At 37.6% G+C, this 24,399-nt stretch overlaps 1 protein-coding gene across 1 annotated transcript in view; it reads left to right on the forward strand.

The window, feature by feature from the left end:
• The window catches only part of Ptprd (protein tyrosine phosphatase receptor type D), a 171,931-nt gene that overhangs the window by 133,550 nt on the left and 13,982 nt on the right, over positions 1-24,399 (forward strand). The window contains exons 18-21 of the mRNA XM_028754605.1: positions 18,119-18,404; positions 19,009-19,187; positions 20,158-20,284; positions 21,326-21,451. Of these exons, the coding sequence (XP_028610438.1) occupies positions 18,119-18,404; positions 19,009-19,187; positions 20,158-20,284; positions 21,326-21,451 (718 nt within the window). The remainder of the gene's footprint in view (positions 1-18,118; positions 18,405-19,008; positions 19,188-20,157; positions 20,285-21,325; positions 21,452-24,399) is intronic.

Raw genomic sequence — 24,399 nt, forward strand, 5'->3', positions numbered from 1 at the left:
TAAATCTTCATCCCCCCAAGGTGGCTTCCGTTAAGGGCCATGTTCGTTGTAGGTGATAAATGCTAGTCTGTTTTGCCAGGACACTAGTCGCACTGCTTTGTGTTCATGCTTTTTATGACAGCCAGCATTTTGGTAGTTCAAAACAACAAGTCCCAGGAGTATGGTATGTCGGGCATGGCTTAGAGACTTTCCCTTTTTCACTCTTAAGAGGAAGCCAATGATAACAGACATGATGAATGGAAGGAAAGATAATCATATTGTCAAATCCTACCCTAATCTCTGAGGCTGTTTAAATCTCTCACCTCTGATCTGGAGAGAATATATTTCTGGACAGTCCACTATTTTCAAATGACAGAATTTTTATAGCTTTTCCTGAAATACTTGAACACTTTTCATTTATATACTCCAAAACATCCCTGTAAGATGTTGGGGTAGTCTTTTTGTCTCTCTTCCTATCCTACTTCCTTTACACCTTTCCCCCTTCTTTCATATGCCATTTGGTCCATCAGGAAAGAGTCAATAGTCTGTTCTCAGTGCATGGCGATATTCATGGAGTCCATGATGTTTAGCATCAAAGCATAGAGAAAAGCTAGATAGGGTTAATGGGCTAGTCTGACATCAACTGAGTCTCTCCATCATGAAGATTAGGACTAAACAACTTGCTCAGAGTCCTTTTTACTTCTGAAAGGAGATCTTGGGAAATACAGTCATTTTGAGAAACTGTTGTTTACTATTCTTTTGTTTGGGTTTGGGCTGGTTTTTAATATTGAATTATATTTTCAAAATTAGAACCATATTTTTGTTTCTGGTACAGCTATGTGCCTTAGGACTTGGCAATCTTTCTGAAACGGAAGGCATTCTTATCTGTTAAACACTGCTGCCTGCAGATACCAACCCAAAGCTGGAGGCTGACAACCCCACCATGGGTCTCCTTGCTTGGCAGCCTGCTTTGATGTGAAACACAGGCTTTCTGCTCCTCCTGCCTGAGCTCACTGTCCTTCCTAGTCAGCTGGAACGTCTGAAGTCTGGGTGGCCCTGACTTTCATTTTTGTAGTGAAGGCATCAGCAAGGTAGGGACTAGTGGCCACCAAGGCTCCTACTATGATCCTTTGTTCAGGCAAGTTAGACTCTGGACAGACTCAAATAGGAGAGAAACAGAACCCAGCTTTGTGGGAGAAGCAATTTTCAATCAAGTCAACCTTAAGTCCTAAACTGTTGACCTTTATCTGCTGAGCTCCCAGGGCCCTTCTCTTCAGTCTGATCAACCTAAGATAACATGACTTTCCTTCATGATTAGATGAGGAGAAGAGCGTCATAAGCCTCCTCCAGAATACAAGTTTCATTTGCTGGCATAGGGCATGGTAAAAAACAAAAACAACACGAAAATCTCCATTTACTTTGTTTTCTATCTGTTTTTCCAGCTATGTCACCTTGTGGGCAGGGGAAAAAATGTACAAACTTGTTCTCTCTCAGCTCATTTCAGAAAGTTTTCCTGTATATCCTCTTTTAATTCAGAATTTACCAGTCCAGTGGGCCTCTTCAGAAAAAAAAGTACAAGTGTGATTATTCACACTGAATCTAACATATCAATCTCCTATATGCTCTTAATGGTCTTAAGTTTTGAGGAAGGGGATGCTTGTTTATTTGTTTGTTGTAACTTACAGAAATCCAAAACAAAATGAAGCCCAGCAGATCTGACAGCTTACCCATAGACTGTCGGGCAAGTATTTAAAACTACTAGGCCACTGTGTTTCCCAGTGCATTAAGATCTTTTACCTTCCTTCTAGATAAATTTGATTAAAGAGTCCCTTGACTTCTTTCTAGATGCATTAAGAAAATAGCCAGAGAGCATAACAGGTAACGAAAGCTGTTGTGATGGGTTATGCTAAGATGGTTGAAGTGTATAATTTCGATGCATTTAAGCCAATTAAGTATCCCAGATCTTCAAGTCCATGACTAATGGAAAGAAGGACTGCTGAGTGGCCACAGCCTGGATGCATCAGGCACCTGGGTGGTCAGGGCATCTGGTTGTCTGGCTGGCTAAGGAAGGAAACATGGTAGAAGGGTCCTAGAAGGAGATGGAAAGGATGTGACAGACAAATGCATCCTGCTTTGTAATCATCCCTTAGGGCCATGATTGTGGAAACTACTCCAGTCCATTCAAAATGACTGTAGATGCTATCTTGGCAGCTCTGCTTTGATGTGCAGTGACTGCCCTGTATATTTGCCACTCCCACTGGAGTGCTAATGTAGTTGTGCCACGGCCCTGATCATGAGCTTTTAGTGTCCATATGCCTGGGAGGCTCATTAGCCACAATTTCCTCATCCTAGGATCCAGCCAAGTGCAACAGATGCTGTTGTTACCTCCTCTGTTGAATAAAGTTGGGAGGGAAGAGAGAAGGAAATTTGTCAATAGTATTTTCCATTGGAACCAAAATAAGCAGCATGTGTGTGTGGTATAGTATCCAATAGGATGCCGTGTGCCAAATCCTCATTTTGTGTTACACAAAAACAGATAAGAATCTGCCCCTGTATTTTTAACATTAACAAATGAGGGGTTTTTTTTTCCATTTTACTGTAGATGTGTTACAGCTTGGATCTCTGTTATTTCTTGTTCTTGCAAATTCTTTGATTCTGAACATGTCCCCTTCTGGAGTCACGTTTATTTGCTTCCCATATTTATACTACTGAGTCTAGCTTCGTGAAGCCCCGGAAGTAGTCACCGAAATAAGCAAGTGTTTACCAAGTATTTTTAAGCCCTTTGCCTTAATAAGTAGCATTAACAAGATAGCAGTATGTTGATAAAGTACAATCCCAGCATGGAATTCTGGTTGCTGAAACTAATGAAATGGCTTCAAAGTCAGTAGACACGCCTTTAGACGTAGAGAACCCTGGTTGAGTGCATTGTGAACTTGCCTTCCAGGGCTGGAGCAGAGCATCAGTAGCCTCCCACTCCCCACTCTCCTACCCCACTAAGGCAAGTTCCTTTGTCACATTAGGAAATGTCTTAAACTGCAGAATGAAAGACCTTTTCCTCTCCTGTGGAACTGTTGCATGACTGAGCACCTGGTTGATTTTTTCCATTTAGACTTGGACTCCCCCAGACTCTGTGAGAGATGTGAGGCAGGAGGCAGTGCACTCATTTTATTTGTTATTTGGTTTTGCCGTGCTGTGCATCCATGTAAGGCCAGCACTCTGCCTTGTCTTGATGACTCAGTTAAATCTATGTAACTCTCTGTAACTTTGTGGTTCTCTAATCATAAAGAACAGGGTAAGGGGCCAAATTCCTTTATGCTCCCAAGGGAAAACTTGTTTTAAGATTTAGCCCATCTCTTATATAAATACCAGTTGGTGTGTTTTCAAATTACATAATCTTCTTATAATCAAATTCAGGCTGAATAATCCTGAGTATAACGGATGAATACACATAACACATAGAACCTTGATTGGTTATAGTTATTGTGTCTAAATTTCATCAAGAGTCAGGAATATCAAAAATAGAACTATGTCTCCACATGTAAGCTGACTCACATGATCAGGAACACTAATGAAACCACATTCTTCAATGAGAAGTTCAAGTACAGTAAGTAGGATGTTCCTAAATGTAAAGTGATAAAAAGGCCTTGGATCTGAAAGCTGTAAGACAAGTAAGGTATTACACTCCCTACACCTACACCACATGAACTTGTTAGGTTACTCACCTGAGCTTCTCTGCTGCTTTAGGGAAATAGAGAGCAGTCTGGGCGTTTGCCAGTGGCATCTTCCCCACAGGGAAATCTGAAAAAAATATATTAGTTTAACTTATTTTCTACTTTGACAATCAGGATGGTTATGAACTTTCATTTTATGGAAACCTTGAATAAGAAATTTTTGTTTTGCTGACTACAACCTGCCCTTGAACCCTTAGGTGGTCAGTTATTTCATCTGTCTTAAAATCTTACATCCTCAATCTTCACCAAACTCTGGTTCTAATCAATTGAGCAGGGAATCTTGCTCAGCCTAGAGCCACAATCACTCTTTTTGTCTGAAAACTCATACCCAATAATGTTATAATCCACAAACATTTTTTATAACCCGTGTTTAACATTTCATCCCTCTTTTGTGTGTCTGAAAATGATTGACCTGGTTTCAGACTATTTTCTCTTATGTGCTACAGCCTGAAATACACTTGTTATCTTGGTTCAATTAAACTCAAACTTATTGGTTTGCAAAGTACAATAGTAAAGCTCCCAGCTTAGCAAAACCTTTCCAGAATTCAGTAAGAAGCTCCAAAGATGCACTTCAGCTGTAAGCCATGGATGTTGGTACGTTCATTCTTATGTTTGTATTTCCTGAAGGCTTAGAATGAACATTTATAAAAATCTAAGGTGATGATTGTACATGGAAATCATTTTCAGAATAAATCCCCATGGCATACAAATGTAGGAATGTCTGCCAAACCCAGGGTATCATGATGTATTCTCTAAGGATTCTGCCTGCTGCTGCACAGGCAGCTGCATTAGGTAGCACTGTGGAATTATCACCTACTCAGTAGGTCCAGGTAAAAACCTCACCACTTTTCAGTTTGGCCATGATACAAGAAGTCCCATCCTGTCTGAGCCACTAGTAAATGCAACTATATCCTCAGTAGTATCTCTTTCCTGGTGGAGACCCTACATTTAGTGAGAAATGTTTTTCTAAACTACCCTAGTATGGACATTTTCAAGTGTATTTCAATTTCAAAATTGAGAGACCATGAGTCCCCAAGCATGTATTACCCAGCTTCAATTATCAACATTTCCTGCAGTGCTTGCTAAATGGCAATTCATTTTCTATTTTTTAAAGAAGCTCATTACATAATTGCCATTCAACATTTGGGTTTTTAATATCCTGAACAGCCTTATCTTGGGTGAGTGCCCTCTTTCCATGTCCATGTTTAGGATAAATTAGACCACACATTACCAATTTGTCAACTCCAGGTGGGTTGCTTCTAAGTTAGATCTTCTATACGTCTGTAATCTGATATTTATACTACTTTTGTAAGTTGAAGCCTAAATATATAAGTTTTAAAATAATCCCACTGTATTGAAACCACCTCCATCTTTGGAGAGCTTATACCTAAAACTGTCCTTGGCAGCACTTAGCTTGCACACACACTTTTTTTTTCCTTAAATTCAGCACTTTTATTTTTAAGTTAACTGTTAAATTTATGTGGTCAGTTATGGAAGCTTTCACCATTCCCTGTTATCTAACATCCTATATTTTGCATTACCCTGCTAAAGTGTCTGCTTTTAATCTGTGAAAGAGCAGCTGTATCAGGAATGGCTTGCTACCTGATTTGGAAAAAGGAACGACAAAAGGCATTAAATTTTCAAATCCAAATGTTGACCATTTCCCATCCTCTCATAGCATATATAATCTAATCATTAATTTTATACCTTTTCTGGCTTTTGCAAGAAATGAGAGGAAAACCCATGGAGAAGTACAAAACAAAACAAACCACCACACCAAAAAATATATATAAGAAAGCAACTCAATCTAGCATTTAGGACACTTCATCAATATATGTGTACATTCTGTGTTCTTAATAAGGGTGCATGCAATCTCTATAGTCGAATAGATACATGTAAAATAAGTGATTTCTTTACAGTAAGATTTCTAGGTTCTATAAAATATTCCCAAGAATGCCATTCTGATATGTAGTCAATCATGAAACAATATTTTCATCATTGGAATTTTTTGCCTTATATGCAATAAGACCATAGGAACTAGACAGTGCAATTGGAAAACAATCAGTTGGTGATTTCTAATTAAGTCTGTATGTCAATATGATCAATGTTGATTAAAACTAACATGTTCCAAGCTTTAGAGTTGGGCATGAAATTGTGTGGCATGCCCTCCAAAGGAAAAAGACTAACAGAGGTAACCATAAGAATTCTTGCTTCATGAACCACATGTGGGCCAGATAGAGATAACCCAGATTAAAGCAATTCACCCTTTAAAATGTGTACAGTTAACAGTAACTTCAAGTATATAATTACATAATACATATATTAGATTTATCATATTTTAAATTTACAACTGAAAGATTGTGAGAAGTATAAGTTATAAGCAACCATAAGCTTAGTACATTTGAAGCAACTTAAGTTTAGAATCCTTCTACAACTTTATCAATATTTTTGCACTTTTTCCAGTTTTTTCACCTTCATCTAATTCAACAATACTTTCTGGAGAGAATGATAAGCTACACATTAATATATTGCAAAGCACTTGACTTAGCTTTTAAGGGAACAAAATCACTTTGCTTCATATCTATGGCTTATCTGATCATTAAGTAGTTCAACTGTGTAATTAAAGTATCTGATTCCTATGAAATAAGCACTTTCATAGTACAAAAGACGACACTCTAAGAGAGTTACTTTATGCCTTGAGCTGTAGTAGATATAGTAAGCCAAAGGGCCTAGAGGAAAGGGAATGATTGGGTTAGTTATTAAACTATATATATGAGATTCATTGCAGTATATGAATAGAGAAACTTAGGCACATGTAAATGAATGAAGGGGTACACAAACAGTAAACATTTCATGAGCACAGTCAGAACTTAACCCAAGCAGATCTTTGCTTCTATTCCAGTCTTGATCAGTTCGCCTTTTCTTCTTTTTGTTGTTTCCCCATCTATAGGAAGTTCTAGTTTCACAACAAATGACTGTTTCTTGACATACCAGGACCAGGAACAGTTTGTAGAACATGAGTTGTCAGAGTTAATGATTCTGTAGATTAGGCTAGACCCTAAAATACTGATTTTGAACAAATTTCCCAAAAGATGCTAGTCTTATGGTTCATGGTTAGAAATATTGCATGAGGTCATGTTTAACTTCCCTTCCGAATACAAAGTCTGCTTCAAGTTTATGTTATATTTCTCCCTTTGGGATGATATAATCCATTAAATAAAGTTGAATATTGATTCTTTAAATGTCATTAATATGAACCATGCAATGATAGAAATATAGATCAGCTCAGCCTCTGGGTTAACTAAATTTAACAAATTAAACTCTTTAGTCTCCAGGCTTTGGGCAAAGGAGAGTCAGAAGATATGCATTTATCAAAGACCTGTTGTGTGAAGATCATTTTGCCATAGTGCCCTTCTATACCAATCTTAAGCAATGTGTCTCCATTCTTTGGGGAGAAAGCAGAATGAAGGAAGTCAAATAGGTGGTGTATCATTACATGGCTTGCAGGAGGAAGACACAGATCATGAATCTGAAGTCCATTCTATAGAAAGATAAAAATCTGCCATGTTAACTCTCAGTAAATGGGCATGCCATATTAGGGACTGTTTGCCCTTCCATGTGTATATATAAACAAAATGACACCATCCTCTCAGTCAGTCTCCTTGCTATATTTAAACCCTTCCAACTATTAAAAAGTGAGTCTTCAAGAAAAGGGATGTTTCAGTTCATAATGAATTTCTGTGGAGAGACCTGAGTTGGGGTCCCAGAAGCCATGTAAAAGAACTAGATGACTTAATGTTTGTAATCCCGGAATTAGAGGAGGTGGAAACAGTTGGATCTCTGAAGCTCTCTGGCCAGCCTGTCTGGACTCTCTGCAAGTTCCTCATGTATTTTAATTTCATAGGCCAAACCAAAAATTTTCCCCTTAAGTGTCACTTATAACCATTAAAGTTATATAATTGAGAGTGCATATGATAAATATTAACATAGTAGTGTCATAATCCAACACAATTTCAGGAGCCAAGCCATGCTAGAATTTTAAAAGATATAGGCATGTATGCATCATTTTATTTTTAAAAAGTATGTAATAGCCAAATAAAATTGTTTTGGTTTCTGTTTAGAACAGAGAAGGAGCTATAGGCCATTACCCAAATTTGTTGGTATCAATCCACTTAGGATACTTTATATTCATTATGTTAAGCTTTGCAAATGAGGAGTCTGGGGTTTGCATTCTAATTAGCATCATGTCTGATATCAATGCCAGTGTATGTTGGCATTTGGAATCCTTTTACACACACACACACACACTTTTTGTATGGGCAATAAGCAGTAAGTATTCTGTAATTGCCAGTATCTGAAATAGATCTGTCTGTGAAGAGAAGTTATTTATGTCTTCAGAGATAAAAAGCGCCATATAGCATCTCTGGTATTGAGGAAAGTACGTTTTTCTTAATGGACTCCCTATTAGGGGGTGCTTGCTCTTGTTTAGTCAGTACATCTCCTCCATGCCCAGTGGTTTGTGGAGGGAGAAATGTAGAGAAGGAAAGGAGAGGAGAATACAGTGAACCATTGTTTTTCTCCAGTGCAGTGTGTTTGCTGTTTATAGGTTATGATTATTCCAGCCCCATAGTTTACCTCTGTAAGACGGGTTCCGGTCCACTAACAGAGTCAGTGTCAAGTTCCCCAAATTTGCATAGACTCCATCGCCAAGGGTAGAGAAGGCATTGGATAGAGTAGAATGAACATTGCCAAGCTGTTCACACCTCTCTTGAGGAGCTTCTTAAATGAGATTCACTTTGAAGAGTCTCCTACAAGGCGAATGCTCACTTTCAAAAATACTGTATTCTTTCCAATAAAGTTATGGAAAACAGCCCATCTCCAGCAGTGATAAAGGGCAAGGAAAAGAACTGGTGAATGCTCAGAAATTCTACCCACCAGGGAAGGACTCTTGGAGAAAATGATCCTGCCACATGTTAGAAAATGCCACCATTGTGTCAATTATGGAAGACATTTCAGATGCTACATAGCATATCATTTATGTCAGAGATGTCATTGAGTTAATCTATCAATAGAATAAATACCCTGCCGATTACTCAAATATAGTAATTTATAAGTTGTTCTAATAAAAGGACAATTTTTCGGATGCTGTCACTCATCATTGATATATTTCAGTGCTTGTGAATATTTCCATGTAATTATGTTTAATGCTCTAAGCTATGAGTGCTGTAATTTCCTGTGACCTGTTACAGCTAGATGCATTACTTGATCAGGGCTCTCAATGGAGCATTTTGTGCACACATATTTAGTTAATTGGTAATTTTTTTTCCTCCCTGTGTTTATGTGAAATATACTCTATAAGGGAAGGAAATCAGCCTACATGCAGCTGAGACTGGTAGAGAGCAATTAGGTTCTATCAGAACAAACAGCTGTCAATAATGACTTCAGAATAAAATTACCAGCAAAGAAAAGAACCCAGACATCTGCAAGATATGTAGAAATATTTTTATATCCTATTAGCTGAGATCTGGACAGGGCTATCACTGAGTTTCACCAGCTGTACCTGCTATTTTATTTTAAAATACTCTCAGACTAAGAGAAGACTGAAACTCATTGCATAAACTCAATAGCACTAAAAAAAAAATGTTGGCTTCCTTTGAACAGTATGTATTTTGATTTCATGTAATCAGCATGAAGACTTTCTATTTCAAACTATTTTGCTGTTGCTCCTGGCCATAATATGAGACTTAAAAATAGTTCTGTTATCTTTGTTTTGTGTCTTTCCAATCTGAATTCTATTGCTTGGCTATTTTTCTTTCTGTGTTTGGAAAAAAATATGTTTTGGTCTCATTACACGGTCTCTGATTTGCTTGCCTCTAGGGTTGTTTCTGGCAAAGAAAACTTGCAAGGTGGGCTTCTGCCATTGGAGTTTGGTTACAAAATAAGTCTATGTACTTGCAGGCATCTGGAGATAGTAACATAGTTGATGTTTAGACAAACGCAATTTATTTTTGTAAAGCCAGTTTTTACAGTATCTTATCTACTGACATTCTAAGTTCACTAAAGGAAAAATCTATATAAATAAAATATCAAGTTCTTTTGTTCCATTTTTTAACTATTTACACATAAAACAGATAATCATTAGTGAATTTGATGCATCTGTTTAACTTCATATACTGAAAAGAATATTATGTATCCTTGCTTCCTAAATGTGGTTGTGGAGTGCAGCTTCAGCATCACTTTGGACCTTGTGAGAAATGGTTCATCTTGAGTTCAGCTCAAAACCACTGGATCAGAAGTTCAGATGCAGAACTTCAGAATCTTGTTTTGTTTTGTTTTGTTTTGTTTTGTTTTGTTTTGTTTTGTTTTGTTTGTGGGTTGCTTTATTTAAGAGTCTCTCTACATAGTGCTCTGGCTGCCCTGAAACTTATTATATTGACCAGGCTTTGCAAACTCACAGAAGTCCCATAGCTTCTGTACCCTGAGTGCTGGAATTAAAGATATATGCCACCACACAGAGCAGAAGCTGTATTTTTTTTTAACATTGCTTCTCGGTGTGCATAGGCATCTTGAATAAATAGTGAACAAATACAAGGTTGTGTGCTCCATAGCAACTGGGATGTAGAGGAATCTCTCCTTCCACATTTATTGAACTGAGTTAGAGAACAAGAACTTTCACCTCTTTGGTATCACAATTTCTTTACAATTTTCTGTATTCTGTTATTACTCTGCTTATCTTGCCAATTCTCATCTACAAAACAATATGCTATTCTAAATATAGTAACACTAGTTTTTATTAAATAGTTATCATATAGTCATCATATATGCGTGTTAGGATAAGTGAAGGCATCCAAGGACCATGATGTTCTAAAGGAGATAGAATTGTCATAATCACAGTGAACTAATGTATAACCTAGTAGATAAAGAAAATTTAGAAAGTAATTTTAAGAAACACATAATTCGTGTCTTTTTGAGAAGTTAAATTGGAAGAGAGAGCCATCATTTATAAATAAATGCAAGTTATTGCTATAGTATTTTGCTTTCACACCACCAATATTCTTGTAATCTATAGGCCTTGGGCTTGACTAGAGTTCTATTGAAAACCAGTGCCTGTTCTCAACAAGTTTCCATTGACAAGGACCATGAGCCCTGACAGACTTTTCAGCTCTCTAGGAATGCTTATGCCATCTTGATCTACTCTCTTTTCTTTGTGTAAATGTCAGTTTCATTTCCTTGGATGGAGGGATGAGATGAGAATACATGGCTTGGGCTGAGCCCAGAGTGTATTTTTCTCTGTTCTATCTCTAGGCCTATGCCTGGAAGCTTATAGCCTCAATATATTCTAATCCCCAAGCTGACTTCTCTTGGATTCTCACTGAATTTCTCTGCTAGGCTTCATACTAACTTTGGCAAAATGTTCTAATCTTCTCCTCTGAGTGTCTGGCCAATTCTGTCTTCACCTGTGTCTAGCTTGTTCTCTTTCAAGCCTGTTTTTGTAAAATTGTCTGGTCAAACTGCCACAAATACATCACCCACCACAGACCACACTACCCTGTTTTTTGTTTGTTTGTTTGTTTTTCAGGTTTTTTTGTTGTTGTTTTTAATTTTTCCTCTCTTGCGGCTCTTAAATAGCCTCTCTTCCTCTGTTATTTTCTTGTGAATAGGATTTACCATATCTCTGACTCATTCTGTCAAATCTTTCTCTGATTCATCACTTTGTCTGCTCCTCAATTAGAAGTTACTTTCAAACATGATTGCTTCCTTTTACAAACTAAATGTGCTTTTATTATTAAGAACTAAATGTGTGTACTAAGATTGTGTTTGGATTCTAGCCAAATCCTACTGTAATTCAGGGCATGTCTGAATTCCAGCCACATCATATCTTTGAATCTGACCCTTTGCCACAGCAGCCATGTTGCTGGGTTAAAATTCCTCTAAACACTTGCTAGAAGATTTAGGCAGATAGGCAGACACTCTTTAGAGTCATGATGCAGGGTGACTTAAGAAAACTCTGAGTTCACAAAGTTATGTCAGGATCCAGTCATCCAGCATGAAGGAGGTGGTAGAAATACAGAATATCCCTGCATCTGTTTTCATAGTGCCCTAAATGCCATATGCATGACTATGACACCAGGAAATTAAGCTAAGTGTTGATTTTAACTGAATGAAAGAAGAGATTTAAAACAGAAGCCTCATCAGAATTACTTCAGAGTTTTATTAGGATGGTCACCAGATTACTGCTGTAAAACTGCTCATAAAACCCAATATCTTCCCATAGATATATTCTGAAATAAACTCGCAGTTCATAAATGCCATTCTTAATAGCTGAAATTTAACATCCAATCAAATTACAAGCTGATAGATGTACAAAATGCTTGCAGTAATTTTCAGCTATATTTTACTGTATTCACATCCAACTCACTGATCTCTGAGGTTTCCAAATTCTGCTGTTCTTTGCCAGACCAGTGATGTGTCAGCTGAGGGTCAGCATCAAAACTCCAGTAAATTAGCCAGAAAAGCCAACTCTTAAGCGCATCTCCAGAATGGTTTTAGTGCAAAATGGTCCCCTTATGCCTCTTAACATTTCTCTTCTTGCACATTACTACTGTATCACATCATGGGACATTAAGCATATTTCAACTCATGGGACTAACTCAATCATGTTTTTAGAAATTGAAAACAAATCTTTTAACTGGATGAGTGATGATATTAAAGTAATAACAATTTCCTGGTAGGCATGCTTGTTTAATGGATTGCATAGTCTTTCCATGTGTAAACAGTGCAGTGGCTTTCACTAACGAAAATTGCTTGGTTTTAAGAACTAAAGTTTAACAATCACTGGATTTGCTAGAGAAGTCACAAGAAATCTAGAGTTTGTGTTCTGATTCTCATTAATGGCATCATTGTCCAACAACAAGATAACTTAGGAAAGCTGAGTTTATTTCAGCAATAGCAGAGTAGGACCAGCATAACACCAGACTGGATTTAAAAGTGCTGCCTTCTTCCCTTTTGCTGGAATGCTGTGTACTATAATAAGTGTGCTGAATTGTGCTGGCCTCAGCCTAAAGCACAGGGTGATACACTCCTTTTTCTTTTTTTTTTTTTTTTGAAAGATATTTAGAAAAATTTGTCTCAGTGCTTGGCAACTACTCCGACAGAAAACAGATAAAAATAAGGGTAGTTTATCAGTTCTGCTGCCCTTATCATGTTTCAGGTTGAAGGCTGTTGAAATGATGAGAAACAAACAACACTAAATAGGGCTTCGTCATTATCGCTGCTTTGGGGAGCTCAGGTTCAGCATCAAAGAAAAATGCATTTGCTTTCAAAACTCAATCCTTCATTTTGAGAGGTACACTGCACTAAGGTACTGACATCTTAAAAAAAAAAGAGTAAATCGGAGAAGGCAGTAAAGTGCTGCTGTGGGAACTCAGAAATCAAAACAGAAGTCATCTGGCACACTTGTAAAACCTCAGAGTTTTCAGCTTTTCTGTTTCTTACAGATGTAGACTGGTATCTGAGGACTGCCATTTTTAAGCAGCTGGAGTGCACAGCTTCGAGATGTTTCCTTCACATGGAATTCTTTAGCAGCTTGCTTTATCTTCGAAATATGAATAAATAGTCTCCCATGTTGGGGTTTGGGAGTATTACTTGTCATGATCTAGGAAAAGGTCTGATATTTTTACTCTTGGTATCTTTTGGTTTGCAACTAGTTTGATCTCCTTCAATTTCTCTGGCATGAAAACTGCCAAGTGAAGTTGTTGGATACAAACAAACAGGCAAAGAAGCCATTGTCCTTCCTCCATACTGATCTGATCATCTGACCAAACTTGAAGATGGAGAACCTGTTGTTGCAAAAGTAGAATCTTCTGGGGAAATTTCCCTCTAGAGTACAGCATTTGAGGTGATTATCAAGGAAAGTAGATGTGAGCAGATGACAATTATAAGAATGTGGAAAGACCAACATAAACTAAGAGCCAGAGGTGGGCAGATTATAGACTTGTTTAGCTTTTTGATGTGAAAAAGCCATGAATATGGTCATAACTGTATTACTTAAAAGAAAGGCTGGGTGTGATGGTACACACTTTTAATCCCACAACTCAAGAAGCAGAGGCAGACAAATCTCTCTGTTTTCAAGGCCAGTGTAAGGGGTGGTTCTGATGCTTTGATCAGGAATCTGGGTCCTATTCCTCAGTTTGTTCTTGATCTATCAATAAAGATGCTAGCAGCCAGTGGCTGCACAGAAGTGCACAGGACTTCCAGGTTCCCAAAGGCAGGCTAGGAGACTCAAGAGAAGAAGTCTTCCATGCTTTGGAGGGAGAGTGAGCCATCAACCATGTGAGATCCCGGGTGGAGTGGCCATTGGCTACTTCCATGATTGGGCCTTAAGTAGCAGACAGGACATTAAAAACACAACTAAGCTGAGAACAGATTTAGGTGCTGAGCAAGGAGAAGGTAACCATGAAACTAAATTGAGGACAGATTTAGAGTGTTAAACAAGAAGTAAATGGAAGGGCATACTAACCTCGGGAGGCTTAGAAGAGCCCAGCCACTGAGCCATAAGGCAGGTTAAAAGTGAGTTAATGTGTATGTCTTTCAACCATGGATCCAAGGGAACCAGGGCAGTGGCTGGTAGTGTGATCCACCTGGAGCTTAAAGCAGGGTTGTAGAAACTACACACCACAAGCCAGCCTGGTCTACAAAGTAAATTTCAGAACAGCCAGAGCACTGCTGTACAGAGAAACTCTGTCTTTAAAAACCAGAGAGAAGGGGGAGGGAGGAATGATCTGAAGTTGTTTTAGTTAGAAGTAACAGAACGAAGTTAGAACAGTCCAAGGGAGTAGATTAAAACAAAGTTTTAAATGCTAAATCACAACTGACACAGAAGTGATTTTTCACCATTTTCCCAGAATTTCATTGCTTTTGTCCTTGTTGTCTTCAGTGATAGAATTGAAGAAATGCACCTGCAAAAGAACTTCTTCCTTTGTAGAAACCTTGATAAGTTTAATTTAGCCTTAAGACTTACTGGATAATTAGATTCACTAATGGCTAGAGCTATTATCATTATCAAATGTAATAAAAATGAAAAATACACAAAAAAATAAAAAAGGTGTATGTGACATCCTCAAGGTCACATTGTGACCTGGAATGGAAAAGTACTTTATATTTCATAGACTTGCTTTAAGATGGGCATATACCTAATTCTTCACTGAAATCCTTTTCTCCAGAAAAATGAGATCACATAAATTCTAAGGCAGCCAATACCTTCCCTTTCTTCTCCATAAACAATAATAACCAGTGAACAGTTTGTTGTGTTTTGTGGGGTAAAAACACATATTGTTCAACTCAGAGCCTCCCTTTTGTCCCTTCTCATATTTTTTTCATTTTAGACTCAAGTGGATATTTGATTCGTTTTTCTTACCTTTATGTGTTGGGGGAGTAATATCATTGCTCTAAAAAACTTTCAACTCTTTGGACTTGGAATTATTCTTCTTATTTTCCTGAGACTATGCAGTGCCTTCCTGCAATGCTGTAGAATACCATGTCATCTAGACATTTAGCTAGTGCCAGACTGGGGGTTAATAACATGTTCTTGCTAAAACTATGGTCAACTTAATGTATAGTCTTAGATAGATCTGTAGTGTATTTTTCTTTTTCTTTTTAAATAATTTATTTATTTTTTCTCAAATCGTAGTTCATTCACACAGGGGTTATAAACACAAAAAGGCTAAGAAGAGGTGTATTCACCAGTGTTCCTTAGACATTGTTCCAAATAAGAATGAAAAGATTATAGCATTCTACATTCCCCAAAGGCTTTTTGCAGGCTCTATCAATGTCATGTTACTTTGTGAACTTAAAGCCTAAGAGTCCAGTGACCTTTGGCAAAGGACATAAAGCCATATTCAACTTTAAATTAGGGATTGTGTGGAAATTTTATGGTCTACAAATGACAGGTTCTTGTGTGACCAATAGTTAAATTATTTTAAAATTTTTCCTTACTACCTTGTAGACACATGACACTAGAGAGACTGCTAATTGATAAGGGAACAGACCTGGTCTTTATCAGACTCATTCTTTGTATAGTTTCGTCTGAGACTTTATACAGACCTGATCCATGAAAATTTTCACTTGTAGCTCATAGAAGGAAGCAGTATGATTTGAAGTTACCTCTCTTGCTGGTCCATCACCTCAATCCTCATCCTTCAAGTCCCATTTCCAATCCATACCAACACAGTCCTTTCTTTTCCTGTAATGTATTTATGTAAATCACTACTTTTTTGATAGGCTTTAGAATCTTCAATAATAAGAAAAATTTATCATATTGTCCTATATCCTCCATGACTTAGCAAAATACTTCATTGTTTATTGGCTGGTGAGATAGATTTGCAATTGTACAAAAAATAAAAATAAAAACAGACAGATGCCAACAGACAGTGGCATGTCATAAATGAAGACTTTCTGCTACTAGAAGTCTGTAATGACTAATCTTGTTTGTCAATTTGACATGTTAGAACAGGGAACCTCAGGTAAAGTATTGCTTGTATCCGATGGCCTGTAAGTATATTTGTGGGACATTTTTCTTAATCATTAATTGATGTAAGAGGAAGGATCCAACACACTTTGGGCAGTACTATCCTAACAGCCTGAGCTATATAACAAAGCCTGGGATCAAGAAAATAAGCTACATTCCTCCATTGGTTTCTGTGTAAAGCTTTGGGGTCTTGGTTCCCTCAATGAATGACTGTAAGCTACAAGCTAAAATAAACCAGTCCTTTCCAAGTTAACTTTGGTCATGGTGTTTATCAAAGCAACAGAAAATAAACTAGAACAGAACCTAAGTTAGTGATATGTACCTCTTCCTGCTGAATGCATATTTACTGTGAGGCAAATATACATAGTCAAAAGAAGGCATTTTGGATTGATCCATTCTGAATACATAATATACTCAGCTTGTAAGATTAGATCAAAAGAAACATAAGGCTTACCTTGATAGTGTAAGAACATAGGTGTGCTATTTTCTTAGCATCTTCCCTCATAGTAGAAGATGCTCATTGTTTTAAGCCCCTGCCTTTGTAAGCCAGTTCCTTTGTGAGCCTATCTCCTTGGAGTAGCAGACCTTGCCACCCATTACAGCTTGTCTCTTTCATGTCCTTTTCTTTCAGTCTGGTTCGTCAAACTGGAACACTGACCCATAAGTCCACATGTAATGGAGTTTAGAAATTGCTTTCAATTTCTTTGCACAACAAAGATTGGGGCTTTCATTTTCCCATGGAGAATGCTTGAATTTCACTAAAAAATTTCAAGTACATTTAATGCTGAAAAAAAAAGAGAATAAGAGGGGAGAATTTCCCAATTGATTGTTATTTATTAATAATTTCTCTCTTAATACTGCCCTGCATTATGTTTATGGTGCAACAATATTTTAATTAGTATAGGATATATTAATTTTATATATCAGACTAGATTAGTTTTAAAATTTCCTTACAGAATTTTACAAGAGATACTTGAGTTATTAATAGATACTGTTTTTATTTTCTTTTTTATTATAAATTCAACCGAAAATCAACCTGAGATTGCTTTGCTTAAAAAGCCTAACTAGATAATTTCTGTTCATGCTTTGAAACAAGGCCTTTTGTATCCCAGGCTAGCCTCAAACTTACTATGCTTACTTTGAACTCCTGATCTTCCTACTTCCATTTTTCAAGTGCTAGGATTACAGACATGAACTACAACATGTACTCTCTATTTAGATATTAAACAATAATTTAAAAAATCTGAATATAAAAGCCTAATTAATGTTTATGTCTTTTCTATACATTAAAAGTAATACCTAAAAGATTACAGCACGCAGCTTAGACAGACAACACGAGACCAGCCGGTTCCACGAAGGAAAGGGGTTTATTCAGGGCGGAGGGTGGGGGGAGAAGCAGGAGAAGGTGGCAGGGAAAGGAGAGAAGAGAGCGAGGTCGGAGGAGTTCTCACTATTTGTACGAGTGACTACGTAGCTTTTCCCAGGTCCAGGTGAGGTGGCCAGGTGAATTGTGGGAGTGTACATTGGTTGCCTTGGCAATTATGTAGCAGTCACCTGTCGCCTGAATGTGACGTCACTGAGTTCAGACTTATACTAACAATACCTTTATTGTATAATATGACCAAAGATGGAAGTAATTAAAGATGTAGCATTTCTATATTCTGAAATGAAACGAACCTTACTCAGTATATTGTTACATACATGCAAGTAACTGGTGCTTTAGTATTTTTCACTCCAGAGTGACTGAGAAATTCTTGCAATAGCTATTCAAATCAAATTTATAAGTTTGAGATCTGATTAATGAAATTAATAAAGATTTTCTTATGTGTTAGTTTCTTGCTAAGTGTATGTGGACTTTTTCCTCCCTCTGTTTGTTTTTTAGTGCGGGTGTTGGCAGAACTGGCTGTTTCATTGTAATAGATGCCATGTTAGAAAGAATAAAGCATGAAAAAACTGTAGATATTTATGGCCATGTAACTTTAATGAGAGCCCAGAGGAATTACATGGTGCAAACAGAAGACCAGTACATCTTTATACACGATGCACTGTTAGAAGCAGTGACATGTGGAAATACCGAAGTGCCGGCTAGGAACTTATATGCCTATATTCAGAAGCTGACACAAATAGAAACAGGGGAGAATGTCACCGGAATGGAGCTCGAATTTAAGGTAAGACATTGGCTATGATGTAGTTACTCACCAGTAAGTCATTTTATCTTTGAAATAGGCTTCACATCATTATCTTTCAAATTTTGAAGTGCAAGTTTCCCTTGACCTTCTCTGGTATCAGATTTATATAAAACACTCTCCTCCTTCTCCTTCTCCCTTTCTCCCTCCCCCTCCTCTCCCCCTCCCCCTCCCCTCCAGTACCCCTTCCCTCCCCCTACCCCTCCCCCTACCCCACCCCGACCCTCTCCAGCTCCCGCTCGCACTCCTGCTCCTTCCTTTTTCCTTCCTTTCTTGCTTCCTTCCTTCCTTTCTTTCTCTTTCCTCTCGCCTCTTCTATTTTTTATCTCTTCAATTTTTTGTTCCCTTTCAATAACTGGGTCCATAGTGTTCTCATTTAAATTCAGAAATCATGTTCTCAAAACGCAATGTTTATAATATTCTGTAGGCTATATGAAATAATTGGCTAACAGGAAATACATTTTGAATATTTGTTATCAAGTAAACAGAAGATTGATATCTAAAACGGGCATCTTAGGTACATTGCATTCAAATCATTGGCTAAAATTACCTTTGTTAATTTTTTTTTCCTTTTTAAATTCAACAGCGTCTAGCAAGCTCAAAAGCTCACACCTCAAGATTCATCAGTGCCAATCTTCCATGTAATAAATTTAAAAACCGCCTTGTTAATATTATGCCATATGAGTCCACAAGGGTGTGCCTGCAGCCTATCCGAGGAGTTGAAGGCTCTGATTACATCAATGCCAGTTTCCTTGATGGATATAGGTATGTACCCTCACTCTCTTGACAATCCAAAGCCTTGATATTTGCATGTGCTATAGATTTGTAATCACAAAGAATTTCATCTCAATTTAATGCCATTTTCTTTCTGAATACATCATCATTCAATTCCATGATGGTGGTGGCTTATTTATGCATTTATTTTTAGATAGAATTAAGCAGTAGTAATGATATTTCTATTGCATATAGGAGTGGGGTAGTGTGCTTGTGTGGTATATGTACATGCTTATATAGGTGTGTACATGTAAGTGGGTATGATGTGTGTGTGTGTTTATAAGTGAATGGGTGTGTTATGGGTATGTGTGCATGTGAATACCAGAAATCAGCATTACATGTCTCCCTCAGTTGCTTTCCATCTTATTTTTTTTAAGAAATGTCTATCACTGAACCCAGAGCTTATCCCTTCAGCTGAATTGGCTGGCTAATAAGACCTGTTGCCTACCTCCCATCTCCCTTCTAGGATTCTATGATTGCTGAGGATCTGAATAGCATATCCTTTACCAACAAAACCATCTCCTCAGCTTCTTACTATTTCTTCTTTTAATCTGACCTTGTAGCCTATTCTTTCGGAAACCATTTAGATCTGGAAGTTGATAAGGAAGCTATTTAGTGCCATTTTTCATCAACCCAATAGATTATGTGAGCATTGTTTCTAGAAAATGAAGTCACACAACTAAGCATCTAATTAATTCATATAACACATGAAATTGAGCTAGTAGCATTGCACTAAATTTAAATAACAATGATAAAGACATACATAGTAATATTAACGACATCATTGATTCTACAAAGTTCCCAACATGGTATTAAATAATCCTATTGATGATGCATCCTAATAGGAATCCCCTGCAATTGAATTAATGATATAAGTAGGACTAGTATCAACAATTCACAAATCAATTTGTGCATGTCTTCAAAATACTTTATCATTTTTCTCTTCATTCTCTCTACTCAGACAACAGAAAGCCTACATTGCTACCCAGGGGCCCTTAGCAGAGACGACTGAAGACTTTTGGCGAATGCTTTGGGAACACAATTCCACCATTGTTGTGATGCTCACCAAGCTGAGAGAAATGGGCAGAGTAAGTGTGTCACTCAATTTGGAAAACCACATCAAACTTATTAATTTACATGTTTTTGAATGATTCAGTACTTTGGCTGCAGAGACATGCAATAGTAGAGACAAATGAGTCAGTCAGTGGTACTTAATGACTTACATTTGACATATGCTTATTACTTTTTGTCTGACTAGGTTATGGTTATATGATCAAATGGACCATCATATCCTCATATAAAGAAACTTGAATTTTTGTCTTTCATTCTTAAGCCAAACTGTATTTCTCTTGGCCATGGAACATGGTTCTAGAAAGCTGCATAATATTTCAACAGTTATAATAGCAAATTAGATTTTAAAAATAATTGTTCTGAAGTACATATCAAGTAGCATCAGAGAGATACTTGAAGGGCCACCAACTGGACAGCACCTGAAAGCAGGTTTGCTGTGCCCTTGGAGATAGTCTCATTCTGTCTCTTTTTATAAATTACATGATAGACTTATAGCTAAACCCAACTCTTAGAGCTCATTTAGAAAGCAAAATGATATAAAGCCAAGAAGTTATCTACCTTGCCTTAATCTGCCTGCTGATTTTGTAAGGTTATCGTAAGTCATCAGAACTACTGGGACCCCAGATTCCTCAGTTAACAGATAATATTGAACTGGGTCATCTCGGGCTTCTTTTTGCTTTGTCCTCCATGATTTTCTAAATATAAACCACAATGGTATAAAACCAAGTGTGCTGATATAATACAGTACCAATATCATTGCCCAAGGAATTTTATAATTATTTAAATAATTTATACATAAAAGATAACTACCAAGTTTAAGCACTCATTCCAACTGGTATTTAATAAGCAGCTATGATTTGCCAGACTTTGTGCTGGTTTTTCTGGAAAAAATATTTACCACAGATAGCTTGCCTGTCTTCAGGAGAGAGACTCAAAAGAGTAGATACATGTAATTGAAATTGCCTCAAATTTGAGAATTTCATTAACAGGAGAACCAATGTAGATAAACAAAACTTTTTTTACACCTTATAGAGTTTTACATTAATCTTTCCTTATAGGAGAAATGTCACCAGTACTGGCCAGCCGAACGATCTGCAAGATACCAGTATTTTGTTGTAGATCCCATGGCTGAATACAACATGCCACAGTATATCCTGAGAGAATTCAAGGTCACGGATGCCAGGGTAAGTTCAGCTCACCATTAGCTAGAAATTAGGGTTAAATATGCTCCACTGGGAGAAACATTTGCCAATAACCATTCTCAAAAGGAAAAGAAATCATGCATTATAGATGACTTTAAAGGAAAAGAATCTGTAATACTCCCTCTATCTGGGAAGTGTTTTCATACGCTTAGGCTTGGCTTCCCTTCAAATGTACCACCTGGAAGCCCAGCTTTGGGAATGCAGTGAGAGCTTGTGTTGGGAAGCATTTACTGATTGGTTGGCTGCACTTAAGTTCACCTTTTCAGCACATTCTCATTGGAGAGCTTTTGATTTCTTCACTACTTAAGGCTCTAAATATGTTGTTGTTTTACAGTCCTTGAGGTCATATGGGCTTGTAGGTTAATTTGGTATGACTTTAAAACTGCAGAGCAATTGGCATTCCTTTAAAGGTTCTGACAAGCCTTGCACATTCTAATTTGATTCCTGGCATCGTCTGTTCCTCTATGTGCTAATGTGTCTGTCCATGAGAGCTGTGAATTCACAATCCTTGTTAGCTAATTTCCATTCGCATTTCTCACAAAGATTGCTGAGTCCAAGGCTCAGCCCTAATGTGAGTGGTTCTACACATAAACTTTAATATCTTTGCCATTAGCCACTCTTAAACTATGATTGCAAACACATCTTAGGGAGACCCGTTCACTTCAAAGTCCAGCTTTAGGTTTAGAACAGTCATCGCGGGTGGGTTAACTAAAATTCCAGGGGATAATATGTAGTTAGTAGATCCATTATTTTTTGTGTGGTTGGTTTGTTTGTTTGTTTGTTTGTTTGTTTGTTTGTTTGTTTGTTTTTGGAAAGCAGCTTGCTCTAAGTTCATATTTGTAGATTGTCTACTAATTCCCAAAAGCTAGCCCTAGCTATGACACAGACAGAGGAGACAGAGACAGATTCACAGGAGGGTTGGCCCAGGTGACAGACTTGTTAATCCTAGAAAGTGGTATATCAAATACTCTGAATGTGACTATATCAAGGCAGCTATCATGATCCAAGATCTCATTTTTTAATTGTCCAAGTAAGCACTCCCTGTTGCTTGCTACTCTCCCTCCCTTAAATTTCCTAGCTATTTCTGGTAATAGAAAGGAGAGTACAGATTTAACCCATGGGGAACACATTTATCGCAGCTCCAAGTTAAACCTAATGACATTGAGAAAAGAAAGAGGGTAGCAGGACCATGTTCACAGCGTTTTGAAGACTCTATGCTTAGCTCCCATCATGCTTCCGGTCTCAGGTTCAGAGTTCAGAGAGCCAGTTGGCCCTTGAGAATATAGCATTGTTAAGCAACTAACCTTTAAGCAATCCGATAATCTCTCTCCAAATAGTAAATGTTTATGCATCTGACTTTTTTGAAGTTACAAGTGACTTAGGTTAAAAAAAAAATGAAATCCCCAGGACACTCAAGAAACCTCTGCCATGTGGAGCTTCTGACTTTCTTCCCTTTACCCTCCAAAAATTTTCCCAGAAAAAGAGGGAAATAAATCCACCTTGTCTATACTAAACGACTGGGAGTTACTAACTAGGCCAAATACTTCTGTGTTCCTCTGTATTCTCATGGAATTTTTGTGGTCTTCTGTTCTTCTACTCTCAGGCATCGATTCTGCAGCACCAGGATCTATGATGTGTACCCATCCTGAGTTAACCTGTTTTTTCAATTTGCCTGGGATTGAGTTATCTCTATAAATCTTACAAATATGCATACCTGATGCCATAAGAATCTTAGTAGGAAAGATTAGTTCCCAAGTATGTGAAGCAGGAAGCCACTGGGGGTACCTCTTCAAGTGGGATCAATCTCAGTAACCATGGGTAAAGTTATGTGTTACCCTGATGAGTCAGAACAGGAATTCCTGTACTATGAGTGAAGCATCCCTTCTGCTACTGTTGTACTTCAAACAATTCCCAAAAGAATCAGAAGTAATTCATGACCTTCTCTTACTAATGTGGAACTTCTTGAAAAGTTTTATATATTCTCTTTAGAAAAAAGTTTAATAGAAATACCAGGTAAATGCTTCAGATATCCACCATTAATTTAGTGCTTGTGGAAGTTCCCATGTGTACAAAGCATTATATTAAAAGAAGTACACCTATTTTTTTTGGATTATCATATTTTAGATAGGGCTTGTTTTCTTAGAGTTTTGGAGTTGTCTTTGTATATTACTTAATTCCTGAAGCCAGTCAGGAAGAAACCTCTGATTAAAAGAAAGTGGGAGAGCTGGGCAGTGTTGGAGCACACCTTTGATCCCAGCATTTGAGAGGCTGAGGCAGGCAGATTTCTGAGTTCAAAGCCAGCCTAGTTTACAGAGTGAGTTCCAGGATAGCCAGTGCTACATAGAAAAACCCTGTCTTGGGAAAAAAAGGGGGGGCAGTGGTACAATACTTGAAAATACTCGCCTTGGATTCTATATTAGTTCCTTTTACTGTTTCTGTGATAAAACTGACCAGAAGAAAGTTGAAAGTAAAGATTTATGTGGTTACAGGTTCATCATCAAGGGAAGCCAGGGAAAGAGCTCAAAGCAGGAACATAGAAGCAGGAACTGAAGCAGAGGCCATAGAGGAACACTGCTTGCTCTGTTGCTCTCCCATGTCTCTCTTACTTCCCTTGATTTCTTGTAGCTGCCAGGAGCACCCATCTAAGGGTACTGCCACTGTTGGCTGTACCCTCCCGTATCAATCACTAATCAAGGAAATGCTCACTGATGTGTACACAGGACAGTCTGATGGAAACAATTCTTTAATTGAGGATTTTTCTCCCTGAGACTCTGGTCTTTGTCAGGTTGACAAAAACGAACGGGCATACTACTCGTAAACTGGAATTTTAATATCACTCCATGGTTCATGTTGTGTCTCACACATGACTGGAAAATGTGGATCTCAGAGTCATGTTAGAGTAGGCAAGTCAACAATTACCTGGTTTATGT

The sequence above is a fragment of the Grammomys surdaster genome, unplaced genomic scaffold, assembly GCF_004785775.1.
Source record: "Grammomys surdaster isolate TR1022 unplaced genomic scaffold, NIH_TR_1.0 126029, whole genome shotgun sequence".
In the NCBI taxonomy this organism is placed as follows: domain Eukaryota; kingdom Metazoa; phylum Chordata; class Mammalia; order Rodentia; family Muridae; genus Grammomys; species Grammomys surdaster.